The sequence below is a fragment of the Suricata suricatta genome, chromosome 2, assembly GCF_006229205.1.
Source record: "Suricata suricatta isolate VVHF042 chromosome 2, meerkat_22Aug2017_6uvM2_HiC, whole genome shotgun sequence".
Taxonomy (NCBI): Eukaryota; Metazoa; Chordata; class Mammalia; order Carnivora; family Herpestidae; genus Suricata; species Suricata suricatta.
Genome location: NC_043701.1, coordinates 62,500,537 through 62,520,181, shown reverse-complemented (window position 1 = coordinate 62,520,181; position 19,645 = coordinate 62,500,537). Strand labels below are relative to the sequence as shown.

Below are 19,645 nucleotides of genomic sequence, written 5' to 3'. Positions count from 1 at the left end.
ACCTTCCCTTGGAGGCTCCATCTGTACCCACGGTCTCAAAACCTGTGTCCACACTGCTGACTGGCAAAGCTCCCTTCCCAGCTCATACCTCTCTCCTGACCTGTGGGTCCAAACACGCAATGCCACCAACCGAACATCTCAGCAGGGACGTTTCTCGGATACGGGCATGCCTGGTTTTACTGCATTTTGCTTTGCTGCATTTTGCACAAACTGTGGTTTGTTTTGTTTTGTTTTTACAAATTGAGGATGTGTGGCAATGCTGTGGTGAGCAAGTCCCTCTGCACCATGTTTCCAACGGCATGTGTCTGCTTCATGCCTTGGTGTCACATTTTGGTAATTCTTCCAATACTTCAAACTCGTCATTATTATTATATTTGTTGTCAGTGATCTTTGATGTCGCTATTGTAATGATTGTTTGGAGGTGCTACTGACTCTTGGTTTCAGCTCAGGTCATGATCTCACGCTTCGAGAGTTCGGGCCCGGTATCGGGCTCTGTGCTGACAGTGTGGAGCCTGTTTGGGATTCTCTCTTTCTCTCCCTCTCTCTCTCTGCTCCTCCTGCATGCTCTCACACTCTCTCAAAAATAAATAAATAAACTTAAAAAAAAAAACCCAATATTGAAATGAGGCCAGTGAGTAACCCTACAACAGTCTGTACGTGTTCAAGGAAAAGAAAAATCACACATCTTCCACTTTAAACCAAAGGCTAGAAATGATTAAGCTTAGTGAGGAGGGCCTATTAAAAACCAAGACAGGCCAAAAGCTAGGCCTCTTGCACCAAATAGTTAGCCAAGTTGTGAATGCAAAGGAAAAGTTCTTGAAGGAAATTAAAACACATGAATGATGAGAAAGCAAAACAGCCTTATTGCTGATAAGGAGAAAGTCTGAGTGGTCTGGAAAGAAGCTAAAACCAGCCAAGACATTCCTTTAAGCCAAGCCTAACCCAGAGCAAGGCCCAACTCTGTTCAATTCTATGAGGGCTGAGAGAAGTGAGGAAGCTACAGAAGGAAAAGTCTGAAGCTAGCAGAGGTTGGTTCATGAGGTTTAAGGAAAGAAGATGTCTCCATAACATAAAAGTGCAGGGTAGAGCAGAAGGTGCAGGTGTAGAAGCAGGAGTGACTGCCTAGAAGATCTGAGATCATTAACGAAGGTGGCTACACTAAACAACAGGTTTGCAAACAGCCTTCTCCTGGCAGATGCCGCCATCTGGGACTTTCATAGCTAGAGAGAAGAAGTCAATGTCCTGCTTTACAGCTTCGAAGGACTGGCTGATTCTCCTGTTAAGGCAGCTGGTGACTGTAGGTTAAAGCTAATGCTCATTTATGATTCCGAACATCCTAGGGTCCTGAAGAATCACACTAATCACTACTATCTGTAGTGTGATTACTCTCTAACCAATACAACAAAACCTGGATGACAGCACATCTGTTTACAACATAGTTTTTTTTCTGAGTCCTTGGAGCCCACTGTTGAGACCTACTACTCAGAAAAGATTCCTTCCAAAATATGATTATTGCTTATTTAAAATTTTTTAATGTTTATTTATTTTTGAGAGAAAGAGAGAGCACTGAAATCCTCACTGAAAGCTCAGATTAAAAAAAAAAAAGACTGCTCTGATGATGGTTAGTGCATTTTATAGCAATTAAGTATTTTTAAATGAAGGTGTATACATTGTTTTCTTTAGACACGATGCTATTGCACACTTCATGGACTACAGTGTAGTGTGTACATAACTTTTATATGTATTGGGAAACCAAAAAGTTCACGTGACTTGCTTTATGTTGATCTTCACTTCATCGTGGCAGGACGCGGACGTGCAGTATGTTGGAGGTGTGCCTAGACTTCATGCTCCAGTGACTTCCCAGCTTAATCCGTCCTCTCCTCCCCGCCCTGAACTCTGGCCCTTTCTATTCTCCTCCCGAGAAAGCAGCAGGACTGGTCAACATCCAGTTGTTCAGGCCTGGACCAGCCTTCTCTTGTACTGCAAGCCCGGTGTGCAACCAACACCAGAGTCTCACTGCGATTTCCCCCCCGTACTTCTCCCCGCTGGCTTCTTCTGCATGTGCCTGCCGCTGCCTGGATACAGGACATCACCACAGCTCACCTGGGTTATGCAAAAACACCCTCACTGTTTCCTGAGTGGTTCCTCAAGCCATCCTTTTTTTTTTTTTAACGTTTATTTATTTTTGAGAGAGCATGAGTAGGGGAAGTGCAGAGAAAGAGCAGGAGACACAGAATCTGAAGCAGGCTCCAGGCTGCTCATGAACCACGAGATCACGACCTGAATCGAAGTTGGATGCTTAACCAGCTGAGCTACCCAGGTGCCCCACAAGCCGTCCTTTATACTTGGGGTGAGGTGATCTACTGCAGCTCACCGCTGCTCCTTTGCCAGCTCCGTGGGGCTTTCAGGATGGGCTCCAAACCCCTGCACTTAGCACACCGAGTGGAACTTCATAATACGGCCCTGCCCGTCTCACCCCACACGCAAATACGTCTCTGCACATTCTATTCCCTCTGCCTGGGACCCTCTTCCCACACTCACAAAAATGTTAAAAAATATTGTGCTAAAATATATATAACATTTGCCATTTGAATCCAATTTTCTTTGTCCATATTATTCCTACTTATCCTTCAAATTCAGCTCACGTGTGACCCCTTCAGAAAAACCTTGTCTGAGTTCTCAGGCTGAGGTAGGTGCCCATTTTTTGTGCTACCAGTATCTTGGCTCTTATCACACTGTACTCTGTTAGCGTATGTCTCTTTTTACAGACTCCCTAAGAGAGCCTGTGTCTTATTTAATCTTGCATCCCCAAGGCTTCAGTGTGTGGTTGTACAGGTTGTGCACTGCACTAGGATGTCTGGTTGAGGGAGTGAGTAGGCGACAAAGACCATTAGCCAATTGTGCACTCTGGGACAGGGCTGTCTCCAGGCCTTTTTCTATCCTGCACAGAGATGCCATCGGGGGATCCGACCTATCCTCAGGCCTTGTTATGGAATTGGCACACAGTATTATAGTAGGTGCTCATTAAATGTTAACTTGAGTGCAGACAGGTGGATGGATGTTCTAGGCAAAGGTACCAGAGGAAGACACAGTGGGCCAGCTGAGATAATGGGACGGTACTGGATGATTGGTTTAGGGGTTTGGGAGCCAGTTTGTAGAGGGTCTCTTATGTTGGGCTGGGGGTCTCCTAATCTAGTAGGTAATAAGGAACCTCTGAGAAATTTTGAGAGGACCGTGACTTAGAATCACCAAATATTCAGGCTTGAAAATGAGACTCGGAGAAGTGAAGTGACTTGTTCAAGGTCACACAGAAAACTCATGGTGGAGCCCGGGCTTGAACTGGCTTTTCTTGCCCAGGGCTCAGTGCTGGCTCTTCTATACTGCTCTCTGGAGAAGCCCTCCCACGTCTCCAATAAGTCTGCCTGCCTTCCCGATACACACCCTTGGTGATGGAGGGCAGGGGGACAGCACCCGGCTGGCTGGAGGTGCAAAAGGAGGATGCGGCTGCAGTCAGCCTCCTGGCACATGCTTTGTCAGCCTACGAGAAGGTGGGCAAATCACCTGTTCGCTTTCTCTGGACCACACAGGCAAGCGTTCTGGTTTTTTGAGCCCCTCTTTCTTTTCGTAAGAAGGATTTCCCTTCTTGCGATACTTGTGGTTGCTCTTCTTTGAACCCTGGGTAATTTTTTCACTCTTTCAGAACCACCTTCTGCTCTGTAGCAGGCCTTAATGAACACGTGTGGAGTTGGCTCCCCAGGAGCCTGGACCCTGATCTAGCCCTGGTGTCTCCCCGAAGGCTAGCCCCCCGCGAGAATGCCTGGTGCTGTGTCTCACCCGGCCCAGACCACGTGTGTCATCTGACATCTGTGGTGTCCCTGCTATGATCTTCTGTGACCCCTGATTCTCCTTCTGGCTTATTCCTCACGAGCCTCTTGTCCGGCTCTCCTCATCTGGTTTCTCGGTCCCTCCTTTCAGGACTCTGAAATAATGACTTTATCCTTTTCCTTTTTCAACTTCATTTCTCTAGTGTTTCAGAGAGGTTACATGTCTCAGCCTCTAGCACCAGTTACAGGAGCTTTGTCCTTTGGCGCATGCAACAATGATATTATCGGCACATATTTATCGAATGTGTGCTCTGTGCCAGACATTGCGCTTGCTGCTTTTTAGCTCTCTTCATCCTCACAGCGATGCCACAGCATAGAGCTATTATTAGCTCCATTTTACAGATGTGGAACACTGAGGCACACCAGATGGAGCAACCTCCCCAAAGCCACCCAGCTGAGATCTGTACATAGGCAGAGGGTCCCGGAGTTTGTGTTTCCATCGAGACACCTGGCGCTGCCTCTGCAAACAAGCTTGCAGGCACTCGGAGAAGTCACTGATAAAAGACAGACTCACACTCTTCGTGAGCAGGGCCAGAGGCCACCCACCGTCACTCTCTGGCTGGATCCTCCTAAACCTGCTATGTCCCTAACAATCCAAGAGACCAAAGCTTGCCCGTGTGGCCCCCCTGTATGACAAGTAACTCCCCTCCTCGACACCCGTGTCTAAAGCTTTCCACTCTATTGCAAGAGGCTCTTTTTATTGATCTGGCATCATGAGCGCTTTACAAAGGCATCATCATTTCCAGAGAGCAGTGACAAATTAAATTGATGGATGATGGCAGTCCACAGCTTTACTAGGGATGAACTTAAGTGTAATGAACCGTCATTAATTAGCAAAACACCTTTTCTCTTTAAATATATAAATGAGGCAGGCTCCACACTTAACCCCTGTCTGCTTTCACGATGCCCGAACGAGAAGGCTAGAGGATCTGTCATAAGCCTGTCCTACGTGTTCCGAGTGGAGGCTGTCAGCATTTGAAGATATTTGCCTTCTGTTTCCTGTCCTCTTTCCAGTTTGGTCGCCTAGCTGTCTACCCCATGGGTAACCTTTTCTGACTCTTGGGTTAAGACTGAGATTTAAAAAAAAAATGAACCCCAAGCATCTGATGCTTCACAGTCCCCTGCAGCTAGCTGTCTCCCACTCCCTCAAAGGGGTGACATTTTCTTTGGATTTCCTCTTTTCTTCCAGTGGTCAGCTCCCAATTTACCTGTGCCTCTGGAACGGATGCCTGGCTGTTTGAGGCAGGGAGGCTCACTGGGGGGCCTGCCTCCCATGGCTGAGGGGCTGGCCCCGGCTTCACTCCCCGCTGGCCAAATGTCTGAGCTTCTGATGCTTTACCTCAAAGCTTCTCTTCACTGGGGTGGAAAACTGAGAGATGACCGCATAATTGAGGATTATTTCCCTTTCCTGAGATCCAACTTGGCTCAGCTCTCAGAGACAGCAAAGTGTCCCCTGTCAGGCATTATGGAGCTATTAGGTCCTGGGTTCCCTTTTGGGCTTTATGTCTCTCACCCCATCATTCTGCTTTTCCATCCCGTTTCCTCCTCATTCCCCCAATTCCCACACTGGATGCCCAGGAGCAAAGCGAGAGGGTAAACACGGTTTCCTGTGGTGACACGGACAAGCAGGGGACAGACAGCTGCGGGCTGCCAGCGCCGGACACTCACCATGCTTTGTCCCTTGATCCCTTTGTAGAAAAGACTGTGTGCTGTTTGCTGCTGGAGGTAAGTAGATTGTCTTTGGGCGTTTTGAATGGCTTTGAGGTGCTATTGGCAGGGTTCTGGCCGCTGAGACAGGTTTTGGTTTTCACCTGTCCTAATGATGTCCTGGAATTGGAGGGTGGAGACGCTGGAGAGGGAGAAGGTCTACACATTGAACCGTGTCTTCTCTCTAGAGAGGAAGAAAGAATAGAACTCAGCACAGGCAAACAGAAAAATCTAGCTGTGTCGGCACCACTGAAGCCCCAATCCTGATGACGATTTGTCTTGACATCTGCTCCTATCTCCTCAACGAGCAGCGATTTCATTCTTGAATTTCTGTATCAAATGGCACATGAGACTGATATACCAAGGTTCTCACAGGAGGTGTTTACCAGGCTATCCTTCTGTGAAACCACAAATGGAGGGGACACCAGCTGGCATCAGAACACAGTGGGATAACCACACAGCCAACCCCCAGGCAGCACTCCAAGGCCACAAGGTCCCTGAGGCCAGTGAGTAGGGCAGGACTCTCCAGAGAACAAATAGGAAGTTCTTGAACTTGACTCCCCTCTCCCTCCCCTCCCCCTCCCCAGGAACAGTAAGGTCTGAAGGACTAGAAGGGCTGAATAAAAGGGTCTTTGAGTGCCAGGAAGCAGCTCGGCATCTGTCCATGTGGCACTGTGGCCTCTCCAGGGCTCACTGAGGTCCAGGGCCGCCGTTGTTGGGCCAGGACCTGCAGGAGGGCATCAGTGCTTGAGGGAGAAGTCACAGATGTGCCCCTGGGTTTAGGTGGACAGGCACCCCCTCTTGAGGTTCCACAGCAAACCTCAGAGCTCTGGACAGACATCCTCACTTGTTCTCACTCAGTCAGTCCCTGAGATCTCGACTCAATGGGCAGGATGAGGATGCTGACCAGGAAAACAGGTGCATGGAATAAAGTTCGTAACTGCTATGGGTTAACAGATCTTAAGACCCCCTCTCAAGAACACTGCACATTTACACATGCACAAAAACTTTGTATACAATTACAGGAAAGAACCCTGGACCCCCAAAAGACGAAGGCTCTGAAACCCTAAGTCTCCTCTGGCTTTCTGGTGTCTACGACAGAGCCCTACCTACAGTGAGTGTTTCGTTCATGTGCTGAATAAATAAATTAAATAATAACAGATGTCCTGATGGTGGCACTTGGCTGGCTAGATTGGTAGAGCGTGTGACCCTTGATCTCAGGGTTGAAATTCGAGCCCCACATTGGGTGGAGATTACTTAAAAATAAAAATCTTAAAAAAAAATGTCCCAATGGGAAGAACAAGAGATCACAAATCTGGCAATCTGGGTTGAACGTGATAATGAACAAGGTAGGAGGCAGAGATGGCAGTCCACATTGTCCTTCCATCTCCAAGCTAGGTATCAGCTTTTTCTCATTACTGAGACCTTTCCAGCAGTTATTCTAAGAGAAGACCTGGGAGAAGAAAGCCAGACCAACCTGACCATCAGGAACGGGACTTTGGGGTTTCTCTGTGTTCCCTCAACCAAATGGCTGCCAGGTTGTCTCAATGCAGATAAATTCTTGTCCTCTGAGGAAGTGGGAATTGAGGGGGGGAATGGATTTTTGAGGATCATCTGATTGTTGGGTCCTTTGTCCTGACCAGGGCTCACAGGTTGCCTACACTGAATAACTGTACTGGGGAAGTTTTCTTCACCGAATCACAGCTGACCTTGCATACATACTCAGTCCCCAGTCCCATGTGGCTGCAGGGCTTAAAAACCAAGAGCCAATCCCAGGGTGTCTTCTCTGTTGTAGTGGGAGCGCCCTGGGCTGCGAGCCAGAGATCTAGGCTCGGCCTCCAACCACACCACATTATTAAGCTGATGGCCTGGACTTCACCACTTACACATTCTCAGTTTCCATATCTTTATCTGGAAATGAAGTAGGTCCCTAGGTGGCCTCTAAGGTCTCTTTCCTCTCTATTACCATAAATACAAGACATACTTACACCAGCGCCTTCTCTTCTCATCCCTCATGATTCCTGAATAGTAGGGCAATAATTACAGCCCTACTGTATTGAAATATTTTATTCAGGCAGGGCCTTCCTTGGAGGAATTCAACCTTTGTGAAGTTGTACTGGCCTTTACAACCCCTGTGAGACAGGCAGGAAGCAGCGAGGCGTCTCCACCCTCCTCATGGCTGACTGGCCAAAGAAGACCCAGAGGGGTGAGGTGACTCGCCAAGGTCAGGGCCAATGGCTACTCGAGGAATGGGCCTCTGTGCTGTGTGCAGGGGCCTAACCAGTTCTCAGGAAGGCAGGAAATAGGGTGTACCGTGACCAAGATTTGAAGCCAGGAAACTAGGAAGCGCAGGACTTAGAATTAAGGAAGGTGAGAACTGGATTGAGTCACCCAGTCCCACCTCCTTGCTGAAAGGTGAGATTGGAGAGGTTATCTGTTGGGAGCCCGCAGGGCAGAGCTAGTTGGGGCAATGCTGAGACCAGACCCAAGGCTTCTCCTTTCAAACCTGTAGCTCTCGCTCCCCTTGGGAAGTGTCTTGCTTAACAACCTCTTTTCTGGCAGGAGTTTCCAAAACCAAAATATGACTTTGATTTTACCACTACTGTTTGAGAATTTTCTTCATTTACTCACTTGCTTATCACTTGCTCAAGCTGACCGAGCGGGTAGTGGGAAGAGGATGTGCAGAACTATTCCTCAGCTCTGGTGGACAGATAAACTTTGATAACGAAGAGAAATTTCGTTTTTGCTGAACTAAGAGTTAAAAATAATACAAGTAAATGGAGAGAGACAAATACCATATGATTTCACTCATATGTGGAGTTTAAGAAACAAAACAGATGAGCAAAGAAAAAAGGAGACAAACCAAAAAACAGACTCTTAACTACGGAAAACAAACTGATGGTTACCAGAGGCTGGGGGTGGGGGAGTGGGGGAAAGAGGTGATGGGGATCAAGGAGGGCACGTGTAGCAAGCACTGAGCAATGTATATACAAGTGTTGAATCACTAGATCGTATCTGAAACTAACATAACGCTGTATGTTAACTGTCCTGGAGTTAAAATTTTAGAATACTACTACTACTATAAACAAAGACCAATCGCAAGGAAGGATGCCATTATGAACAAAATGAATGAGCCAGACCAGTGATTCTAAAATCGCCCCCTCAGAGAATTCTGTTTAGTGACCCAGCCAGCACATTCTACTGCTAAACTCACAGAAAAGATGAAATTAATGAATACGCTTTTATGTTAGTTTTATATTTTAGTTCCATAAATTTTTCTCAAACGACTAGCTGGAAGGACAAATTGTATATGAGAGAATAGTCGTCAAAACTTGAAGATAGCCCTTCATCCTTTATCTCTTTTTCATGGGTGATTTTGTATTGTAATAAACAGATTAAAGCAGTATTTCCTACTTGAACTGTTCCTTATTGTTCGTACTGAAGTAAATCTATCATTAGTTCAAGGTATCCCACAAAGAGACCGGGACTTCTGTCCCCTGAGCTTCGAGAGCAAGCTCGCCAGCCACTGGTGCAGTCGAGACAGGCTGTGTGAGAATTTCAAGTGGGGAACTAGGGTCACTGTGATCAGAGCGTCCCTTAGGAGGCGAGCTTCACACTTCACTAGCCGAAGCTTTTGAAAATGGGTAGAACTGATGTCCTGGGTAGCGAGAGTGAGTAGATTTTTCAGAAAGATCCAATTCCTATTCATTGTGTTTCTCTGTTCTGTGAAGACCCGTGTGTAGATAACTTACATGGTTTTGTCTTTTGGTGGGCTGGTGACAGGAGCAGACAGTGTCTTGGTTTCTTGTAAAAAGATAATGCATTGCAGGTATAATGTCCTGGGTAAAGTGTTCCAGATTTATATTACGATCATTCTGCTACAAGTCCTCACCTACTAAGGGCCTACTTATTTTTTTCTGTTTTGGTCAAGGGATGGCCTAAGGGAGATCCTTATAATTTTTCTAATTCCATTTGCCCTGCCCAGAAAGAGTTTATAGAACATTGTACTTTTAATTCTCTATTAAAATATTTTATAGACTTTTTTTTGAGTTAAAGAGATTGAGAGAGAGAGAGCAAGCACGTAAGCAGGGGAGAGCGACAGAGGGGAAAAGAGAAAGAAGCCTAAGCAGGCTCCACACTTAGCCCCAATGCAGGGCTTGATCCCATGACTCTGGGATCATGACCTGAGCCGAAAACAAGAGTCAGATGCTCAACCGATTGAACCACCTAGGTGTCCTGAAATAATTTTATAGACTTGAAAAAGTTTTTTAGAGAAAAAGAGGCCTTTTCTCTAATTTTTCTAATTCTTTGTTAATGTATATAGATGTATTAGGAAAACTGTAATTAACTGATATTTTGGAGTATTCTTTTTCAACAAACATTATTCTGTTTATATATTACTAATTTCTATATACTGGTCATTTTAAATGGTGAGATAATATTCAATCATTGCTCTATATTATTTAGCCACCCTCTTACTATCTACTTACTGTCTGGCTTTTTTAAAAACAATTTATTTAAAATGTGTTTTAGGATTATTTCTTTGAGGTATATAGTTCCCAAAGTGAAAGACTGCAATAGTTTATAGCTCTTGCAGCACATTTTCTTTCCAGACAGAAAGACCAAACCAATCTGTTGTGCTAATGCTAATATGAGTACCACTTACCTGCTAAAGTGGAAACAGAAAATCACTGTTAGAATACCCCTGGAGAATTAAGTGTCGGCTACATCAAGAAAAACCTTGGTGACTGATCTTGGATCAGCAACTTCTGGTCTCACCCCTCCATCCTCCTGCCAACATTACTAATACTTTACTAAGAACTTCTCATATACCAGGCACTCTACTGAACTCTTGATTTACCTTACAGCATTTAATTCTTATAGTACACTAAGAGAGATATCTCCATTCTACAGATGAAAAAACTGAGACACGAGTTGCCCAAGGTTACAGAGCTGGAAAACATCAGAGCCTGTGGTCTGATCTCTACCACCCTGAAATCCTGGAAGACGCTGCAGTGGATGGGGAGAGCCTAGAGGAGCCCTCAGGATACCCCGTGCCCTCATGCCCACTGTGTATGGGACATTAGCAGGGCACCCCTGCTCCCCTAGTGAAAGGAAAAGAGACACCTGTGAGGTTGCATTCAGCAACCCCACACCACAGCCTGTGACCTCTGCCTCAGGGTGTGTTGGGCACCCCAGGACCAAAGAAATGAAAAACCAAATCCTTTTACTTTTTTTGCATATCTACCACAAGAAGTCCAGACCATGGCCTCCGCAGCGGACCACCTGCTTCACCACACGTGCCTTAACCATCCAGGTGCGCTCCAGGGCGCACAGCTGTGTGCGGGGGCTCGCCGACACCGCCTCCCAGCGTTCTGAAAATCCCTGGTAGGTGTGGGGAGCCTGGTGTCCTCTCCCTTTCTCCCCGCTGGCCAAATCCACCAGGTTCGCAGGCAATTCTGTTTCAGTAAAAATTTGGACCTCCCCCACCCCGTTCTTATTCACGGAGATATTTTCATACTCACAACATCAAAATCCTGCACTGAAAACGTCAGCCCAGATGCCTCACGAATGGCTGAGCCAGCCACCAACGCCTGGTGCGGCTCCCTGTACCAGCCTTAGAAAGAACTTGTTGGGAATTTTCCAATATGGTTTTTAGGGGACCAGTCCCTCCCAACAGACTTAGAGCACCAGCGTCACCTGTGGCCCGCCACGGCTGTATAAACTCACTCGGACTCACTCGGGCTTAGGCTAGCGGCCGCAGGTTTTCTCATTTGACAACGCACACTCTCAGCCCCCACCTCCCAGGGCAGGTACTTGGCAAATCATTAGCTGGGCTCTATTTTATCAATGGATTCTATCTGCAGTCAGGATGCCTTCCATAAAGGACAACCTTGAATTCCAGGGGACCTTCTTCCAAGAGCAAACTGGAGCTGGAAGGCGAGGGGCACAGCAGAGACCTCGGCATGGGGAAAACCACGTAGGAACTGCGCTAGTCCTTTCCTGCGGCCACTCAGTGAGGCAGCTGGTCCTCAGTTCGCAGCTGTGGACACTGAGGCTGACTGCGTCTGAGAAGCTCTGAAGTCACAAGGCTATTAAGTGGAAGCATGGGGATGGGGGCTAGAATCTGAGCTTGTGGTCTCATTTGCCACAATTGTACTGAGACACTAAATATAGTGTCATGGTGGTTAGAAGAGGCATATTGAATCAGCCTTCCTCAGCAGGGGAGGAAATGAAGACACAGCAAAGTCAAGTGACTGTGGCAGGCAGAGCTGTGCCAAGCAGTTCCTATGCCAGGAGTGCTGTAAGCTCCTCTGGAGTGCCTACTCCTTCTCAGGCCACAGTACCTACCTCTTTAAAAGACTTAAGGGCCTGAGTGGCTGGGGAAGAGCTCCTTAACGCATGGGTGCCTGCCCCCAATTAGCTTATACTAGGTCTTTACCCTCTTCACCCACTATGTACTGCCAGGTTAACAGGCACTGTCTGGAGAACTTTGACAAATGCCACTGTGGGCCTGTGGCTTGTGCCAACTTGGTGCTCAAATAGCTGCAGGCTCTGCATTAGTTTCTCAGTCATCTGGTCACCCTATGCCCATTCTTGAGTGCCTATGTGTCAGGCACCTTGCAAGCTCCTTTTATCCTTTCCAGTTCATGTCATCTACCCAACAACCTTGCAAAGTGGATGCTGTTCACCTCCCAGTTATAGATGGGGAAATTAAAGCTTAGCGAGATGATGAAATTTGGAAGGATAGCCAGGTCTGGCCGGCCCAAGCCAATGCTCTTCCCATCACGCCACCCTGCTCAGATAATTCTCTCCCCTGTACACCTTCAGCAACACAGGTTCTGCGGTGCGATTCCTGACAAAGCATTTCCCCAGTTTCAGAGCCGGCCCAAGACACAGCCCTGAATTTGCATAACTTGGAGAGTCTCTTGGTCTCCCCGCCTAGAAGCATTCCCCCCCTCACCTGTTCTTTTGAAAGTTATTTATACTAAGGTGCAACTTTCTGGCATCATCCACTGCTGGGCGCGATGTGGGGAGTCCCAGGGACTTTCCAGGGCCCTGAAATATTTCCATCAACCCTCAGGGATGAGCCCCCAACCCTTATTCGGCACCAAACCTAGCTCGAAGAAAAAACCCACAGCAAATATAGACCTTGGGGGAAATCAGCACATGTACACACACTACTGGGTTACTTTCAAGGGATGACATTTCTCCGGAGACCAACCTGGTGATAATGACAAGAACTAAAAAGGAATTCACAGCCTTTGATCTGGTAATCTGATAGTTGTAGTCTGGAAAGTAGACCTCAAGGAAATAATCCCCCACCCCCAAAAAGTTCAAAGATCTTCTCAGTGATGTTGTTCACAATAGTAAAAAATGTCACAATTGACCTGAATGATCTAAAATAAAACCAATTGAAAATGACAGGAATGAGGGTTATCTCTAGCTAAGGAAAGGTGTACATGAGATAGTATGCCCAAATCCACAAGGAAATTACAAATATCACAAATAATATGTAAACACAAATCATTACTTTATAAAAACAAACAAAAAAAGGAACATATATATGAATAGGTGATGTAGATAGATACATGAGAAAAAAAGGGAAGGATGTGGCTTGAGAGGCACTGTTTTGTTAAAGCTGTTTAAGTCCACATAAGAAAAAAGATACAACAAGCAAACAATAACAATTACAACAACACTAAGACATCCTTAACCGGGGAGGGCAAAGGAGAGAACACAGGTGCAGATACAAAGGTAGGAAGGGGTAAAACGTGTTCAAGTCAACTTCATTCATTCATATTTAAAGCATTTCCTTGACACATAACTGTGTGCCACACACTGGGATATGATGGTGGACGTAAGATAAGACACTGTCAGCGCCAGAGGTTTCCCTCTGGGTGGGACACACTCTCCGGATCCCAGGGCTGGCCACTACTTCAGCACCCTGGGTGGTGCAGGAAAGCCCCCGTAAGAGACAGGCTGCTGCCTGAAGGGCCCGAGGCAAGCAAATTGCCCTCCTGCTTTGTAGGACTCGGCCAGCAGTCGGAGCCCCAATTCCCTTAATAATACCAGGCCTTTGTGGGGCACCTGGGTAACTTAGTTGGTTGAGTGTCTGACTTTTGATTTTGGCTTCCAGGGTCATGGGATGGATCCCTGCATGGCAGTCCATACTGAACATGCTTGAGATTTTCTCTCTCTCTCTCCCTCCACCCCTTCCCCTGCTCGTGTGCGTGCTCTCTCTAAAATAAAATTAAATTAAAAAAATATCAGGCCTTTGATCATCCTAGCTGTTCCCATGTGCCCAGAGTCAACGTGAAAGCAGAGTGAGAAGGAACCCCTCACCCGCTGCATGGTATTAACTTCTCCACCAGAGCGACTGCCTCCCATAACCACCCAACGTACCCACCACACAGGGTCCTGAGTTCAAATGCAGGAGCCGCCGAAGCTTAGATGGAAGCTGGTGACTTCCAGCTTCAAGATAAGTTCTTGGATTCTACCTCAAGATGGCACAGCTGACGTCCTCCTCACCCTGGGGGCACCGGAGGGACAGGCCGAACAGGTGGCCGGAAGTCGGGCGGAGCAGGAGGCATAGGCTGGTGTGTCTTTGGGGAGAGGGTACGCAAACAGGGATTCCCAATGTCTAAAGCACCTAGACGGCTGGACCAAATCTTCCCAATACTGTTTTGAGGCAACACCAGGAGCCTTTCCCGGGATGCCTTGGGCTAAGGATATAAAAAAATCCTTGTCCATACCTGTAAGCCACGGAGGGAGGATCATGAAGCACAAGGCAGAACAAGTGTCCAGGCTGTAACTACATCTCAAAGACCACTTGGTGTTGCGGAGGATTCTTCGCTCTTGGGACAGCAGGGCCGGGTCCCCCAAATCTGTATTTTTTTAAAGGTCTTGAGGGGATTTCTCATGCTCTGGGTCAGCTTTGGGAGTCACAGGAAATGCGGACCAAACACCACTGTCTTCAGAATCAGAGAGATCTGGGCTCAAATCCCAGTTCTGTCACTCATTAGCTCTGTGACTAGGCAGATAAAATAACCCCGTGAGCCCCAGTGTCCTTCCCTATAAATGGGGGGACAGCAACATCCACGTTATAAGGTTGTTAGGGGGCAGGTGCTTCCATAGCACCCGAAAGCCCCCTATCTGCGCCACATCACATGTCATCACAGGTTTACCGGCCTGGGCGTCCTGTCACTAGATGCACCTCCAGGGCAGGTGTCTTACTCACGCTTGTCCCTGGCATTTGGCCCTGGGTCTCGCCCTAATAGGCACTCACTGTGTTCAGTGTTGAAGAAATGAGTGTTGTGAGACTTGGTGGTAACGCACAGGAGGCAGTTACCACAGCACCAACTCACTTATTAGAAGTTTCCCCACATGCATGCAAATGTAGATTTTTTAAAAAATGCAACTAGTGGTTTTACTAAGTGGGTAGTTCTCTACCTTCTCCCTGTCCCTGAATTAAAACCATTCCATTTACAAGAATCCTATGGGAGCACGCTGTTGAAAACAGAGGCTGAGTGAGGAGAGGCCACAGCTGCTTGGTTTCCATCTGTCCCTATTTCCAATTGCGAGTGCAGGGCCACAACCTCCCACAATAGAAGGTGCAAAGCCTCCACTCCCTGCTAAGCTCACAGAGTCACTCAGAACCACTCACCCCACAGGCTGTCGGGGTCCCGCAGCAGCCACTAATAACGGAACCATTTCTGTTCTCCTTGGAGTGGCAGTTGGCAGTGGCAAACAGGAAGTTGTCTTGAAATGGGGTGTGGCTGTGCCCTGTCAATATGTGAGTACAGAGACACATTTTTCCCCCCCTCTCTCCCCAGCCTCCTTCTGTTTCCCTCTGCCCCCTTCTGTAGGAGCAAAAGGTCTAAATTATTTTGGGGGAAAACAAAGCTTTTTCCATGATTTAAGATCAACCATCACCCCCGTACAAACAAAAATCTAGGGCAGAGAGGAGTTGAACATATAGGAAGGGTCTGTTTTCCTACCATCAGTCACTCTCTCGGGGCACTGAGTTAGGAACTGTGGGCGTGAGCATGTGTGAGCCTCCCCCTTGATTTCTCCATGGGCACATAGGAAACAAAACCCGAGCTAGAAACCAGGCCAGGTACCCTGCCAATCACCCGAGTAAGCCAGCCAGTCTGCCTTGCAGGGGGGAGCATGGAGGGGGCTGCAAACCACCGACCTTCGCCCAGGGCCCACAGTGTGCACACATGGGACCGAGGACCACCCGCAAGTAGGAAACAAGGGAAAGCACAGGTCGCGAGTGTCAAGCAATTTTAGAAGTTTGAGTGCAAGAGACCTGAAATATTTCTCAACCCAAATTACAACATAACAAGGACAGAAATAATTGCTGAGTAGATATACCCATAAAGTGTCATCGGTGCTGCACATAAATGCAGAGAAGTGGGGAGGGGGGTGACGGGCTGGTGAGGTTCCCGACACTAGGAGAGGTGTGTGCTACAAAATTTTCCACTGCGCTCCTAGCTGGCCCCGAGGCTTACGCCTGCAGAAGGGCTGTTCAAAATAGACTGGTCCCCAACCCAGCCTCCTACTCCTGACCTCTTTCTGAGGCAGCTCCTCTCCCCACTGCACGCCTCAGCCCTGTCTTGGCTCCCGCGCCAGCCCACAGCCCCACAACGCTGTCTATGCTACACCTCAGATTTGCTAAATGGATGGTGGGTTGACAGCACGCTCCGCCTGCCAGGCTCTCTCTTCCATGACCTGGGCCCAGCCCCACGCCATCCTGTGTGGCCAACGTGCCCTGTGCTCACACTTACACATCCCGGGGAGACAGCCTTGCCGTTTGGATAAGGAGGCTGAGCCAGTGACACGCTGGGCAATGCGACTCGTGGGAGCCGTTTCCTGGCTCCTGGCTGAGGGCCCTGGCCAGTCAGAACGCACCACTTCCCCTTTAAGAGAGCACGCCCAGATGCGATTAGGGAAAGGCAGAAAGAAAAGCCCGGAACAGTCAGGGCTGTATCCTGAATTTGGCAGATGAACTTGGGTTTTCCTGAACTGCACACACACGAGGTGTGGTCAGAGGCAGCGGACTCCTCCAAGACTGATTTGAGCAGAGTCTGGGTTTAGGAAGGGCCGGGGGCCTTGCTGCAGCCCCCGGGCTTGATGGCCACATGTTCCTGAAGCCACTGTACCCTAGGGCCTGGTCCCGGTAGCAGGAGGGAGCTCAGGCCTCTAGGCTCCTCCTCCCCCTGGGGCCCGTCCAGCCAGATGGGCAGAGTCCACGGCAATGCCTGGCCCTCTGCTTTGGAAAGTCAAGACATCATTATAAAGGCTGAACTTCTGTGGGTCTTTTTAACTACTAATCCTAGCAGGCAGTTTTCATTCATTTGGGATATTTATAGAGTTGATTCCTTGGAGTGCCTGGATGGCTCAGTCAGTTAAGCAGCCGCCTTCAGGTCATGATCTCGCAGTCTGTGAATTTGAGCCCCACTTCGGCCTCTGTGCTGCCGGCTCAGAGCCTGAAGCCTACTTCAGATTCTGTGTCTGCCTCTCTCTGCCCTTCCCCTGCTTGCTGTCTGTCTGTCTCTCTCTCAAAAATAAAAAACATTTAAAAAAATTTAGAAAGTTGATTCCTTTATCTTGGCAAGAAGTCTGGGGGGGAGGGATGGTTCCCAAAAATACCCCAATGGTTCACCAAAGGCCACATGGTGTATGACTCCACTCATATGAAATATCCAGGGTAGGTAAATCCATACAGACAGAAAGCAGTTCAGCAATGGCCAGGCTGGAGAAGAAGGTAGTGGGGAGTGACGGCTTAATGGTTGTAAGGTCTCTGGGGGTTGATGAAAATGTTTTGGAACGAGGTGCAGGTGATGATTACCCAGCACTGGGAATGGACTCAGTGCCACTGAATTGTACGCTTTCAAATGATTAATTTTGTGGGGCACCTGGGTGGCTCAGTCAGTTCTGGGTCTGACTCTTGATTTCCACTCAGGTAGTAATCTCACAGTTTGTGAGATCGAGCCCTGCGTTGGGCTCTGCACTGAGCATGGCGCCTGCTTGGGATTCTGTCTCTCCTTCTCCCTCTGCCCCTCCCTAGTTCAGGTTCTCTCTCTTCCTCAAAATAAAGAAGTAAAACATATAAAATACTTAATTTTATTATACAAATTTCACCTCAATAAAAAAAAACCATGGCAAAGTTTTATCTTCTACTGAGATCTCTCCCATGCTTCATCCAACATTTCTTAGCAAAACCTGGCTACTACCTGATAAACCTTAAGTCAGTCCTGCCTAAGGAATATATGCTGTCTACTAAGGAAAAATGAAAACAAACTCTTAAGAGACAAAAGCTTTATGAGGACCAGAGGCAAGGCTTCTGGGGAGAACTTCAAACCGTGGGGAGATGCAATCATCTCGGGCCACATGGCATATGCTGGGCAGGGCATACCTGCGTTTGTAAGACTGTCCCATGGTGGAGCCATCCCTTCGGAAACTGAAGAGCATAAGAAAGAGGGAGAGGGAGGCTCCCCAGAAGAATAATTCAAGAGAACATGACTTTGAGCTTCCGGGTTCTTGGCTTCCTTTCCCCTCCTGTAAAGAGTTTCTTCCCAGAATGAAGGAGAATCAATCCATTTCTGACTGGGAGGGGGCTGTGCTGGATGGCAAAGTAGCACTGGTTTCCACAGTCCATTTCTTTGGAACGGGGCCGGGGGGAATGAGGTGACCCGACCACCTGCTGGATCCAGCTTCACTGGAGGGAGCATCAAGCCCCCCTTTCTCCATCACCTGCAGCTTTGGCTGGGGACAGTCTGCTCCCCTGGGTAAGGCTGTGAGCCTTCTCCTCCAGACCCGAGGCCAGTGGGTCGAGGGAGCATAGGGACACTTCCCTGCTTAGGGGACTGTCAGGGTGAGGCCTGCTGGATGTTGCACGATGAAAAGGCAGGCTCCATGGCCCGCAAGCCAGAGTCATTCCAGAGACAAATGTCAACAGCTTTCCTAGTCTCTGCTGAGTTCCAGGATGACCTGGAGGACACAGATGTGAACAACTTCCATGGGCCAACTCTCCCAGAGCCCTGTGATCCTTCTGGAGCACCTTTCCCTGTCCCTTTCACCCTGTTCTCTCCTGTCATCTCAGGTGCCCAGTAATAAGTTGGTGGCCTATGTTCTCAGCAAACAGGTGGTTTAAGATAAAAAGATGCAATATTAATACTACTGTTCTGGCGTCTGAGGAATAGGAAGTTTAGAGCCTTAATTCTAAATACAGAAGCATGCAGGTTCAACCCAGGTAAAAAATGGACAAATGACTTGAACAGACATTCCTTCAAAGAAGGAATACACATGACCAACAAGCACATGAAAAGATGCTCGACATTGTTAGTCATTAGGGAGCAAATCAAAACCACCATGAGATACAACTCCACACCCACTAGACTGGCCATATGTAGAAAAATAACCAAGAACAACCAAAAAAAAAAAAAAAACCCAACAAAAAAACAAGTGTTAGCAAGGATGTGGAGGTATATACCCAAAAGAACTGAAAACATGTACTCAAATCCTTACATACAAATGTTCATAGCATCATTATAAACAATCTGCTTCAGGATAACTCAAGAGTCTCCTTAAAAACCCTTCCTGGGGAGCACCTGGGTGGCTCAGTCAGTTGGGTGACCGACTCTTGATTTTGGTTCAGGTCATGATCTCACAGTTCATGAAATCAACACGGGGCCTGCTTCAGATTCTCTCTCTTCCTTTCTTTCTGCCTCTCTTTCTCTCAAAATAAATAAACACTTAAAAAACAAACAAACAAAGCCTTTCTTGGAATCACTTAAAGGAGGTCATTTTTTAGTTACGGTAGTTAAGCTGGCCAGTAGGAATCAGCTCACAGGCATTCCAAGATAGTAGTTCTCAAACAAGGCCAACTCAGGTCTATGAAGAAGTGTGACTGTTTTAAACAATGCAATACACACACACACACACACACACACATGCCAGGTACTGAGACACAGTCCCTTCTGCCAGTCCCTCGTCTCTGATAAAGCTGTCGTTTCCATCAGAGGGATCACCATTCCTGTGATGGA

The 19,645-nt window shown here is 47.7% G+C and overlaps 1 protein-coding gene across 10 annotated transcripts in view; it reads right to left on the bottom strand.

Moving 5' to 3' along the window:
- ATXN7L1 (ataxin 7 like 1) overlaps positions 1–19,645 on the bottom strand; it is a 248,188-nt gene that overhangs the window by 48,152 nt on the left and 180,391 nt on the right. For 6 of the 10 annotated variants that reach the window (XM_029927361.1, XM_029927367.1, XM_029927385.1 and 3 more), the window contains one exon: positions 5,553–5,775. In XM_029927361.1, coding sequence (XP_029783221.1) covers positions 5,553–5,775 — 223 coding nt within the window. Of the gene's footprint in view, positions 1–5,552; positions 5,776–8,222; positions 8,343–9,343; positions 9,376–14,347; positions 14,626–15,258; positions 15,369–16,384; positions 16,421–19,645 lie in introns of those variants that run through there. The other 4 variants (XM_029927404.1, XM_029927434.1, XM_029927444.1 and 1 more) reach the window with 4 other exon arrangements.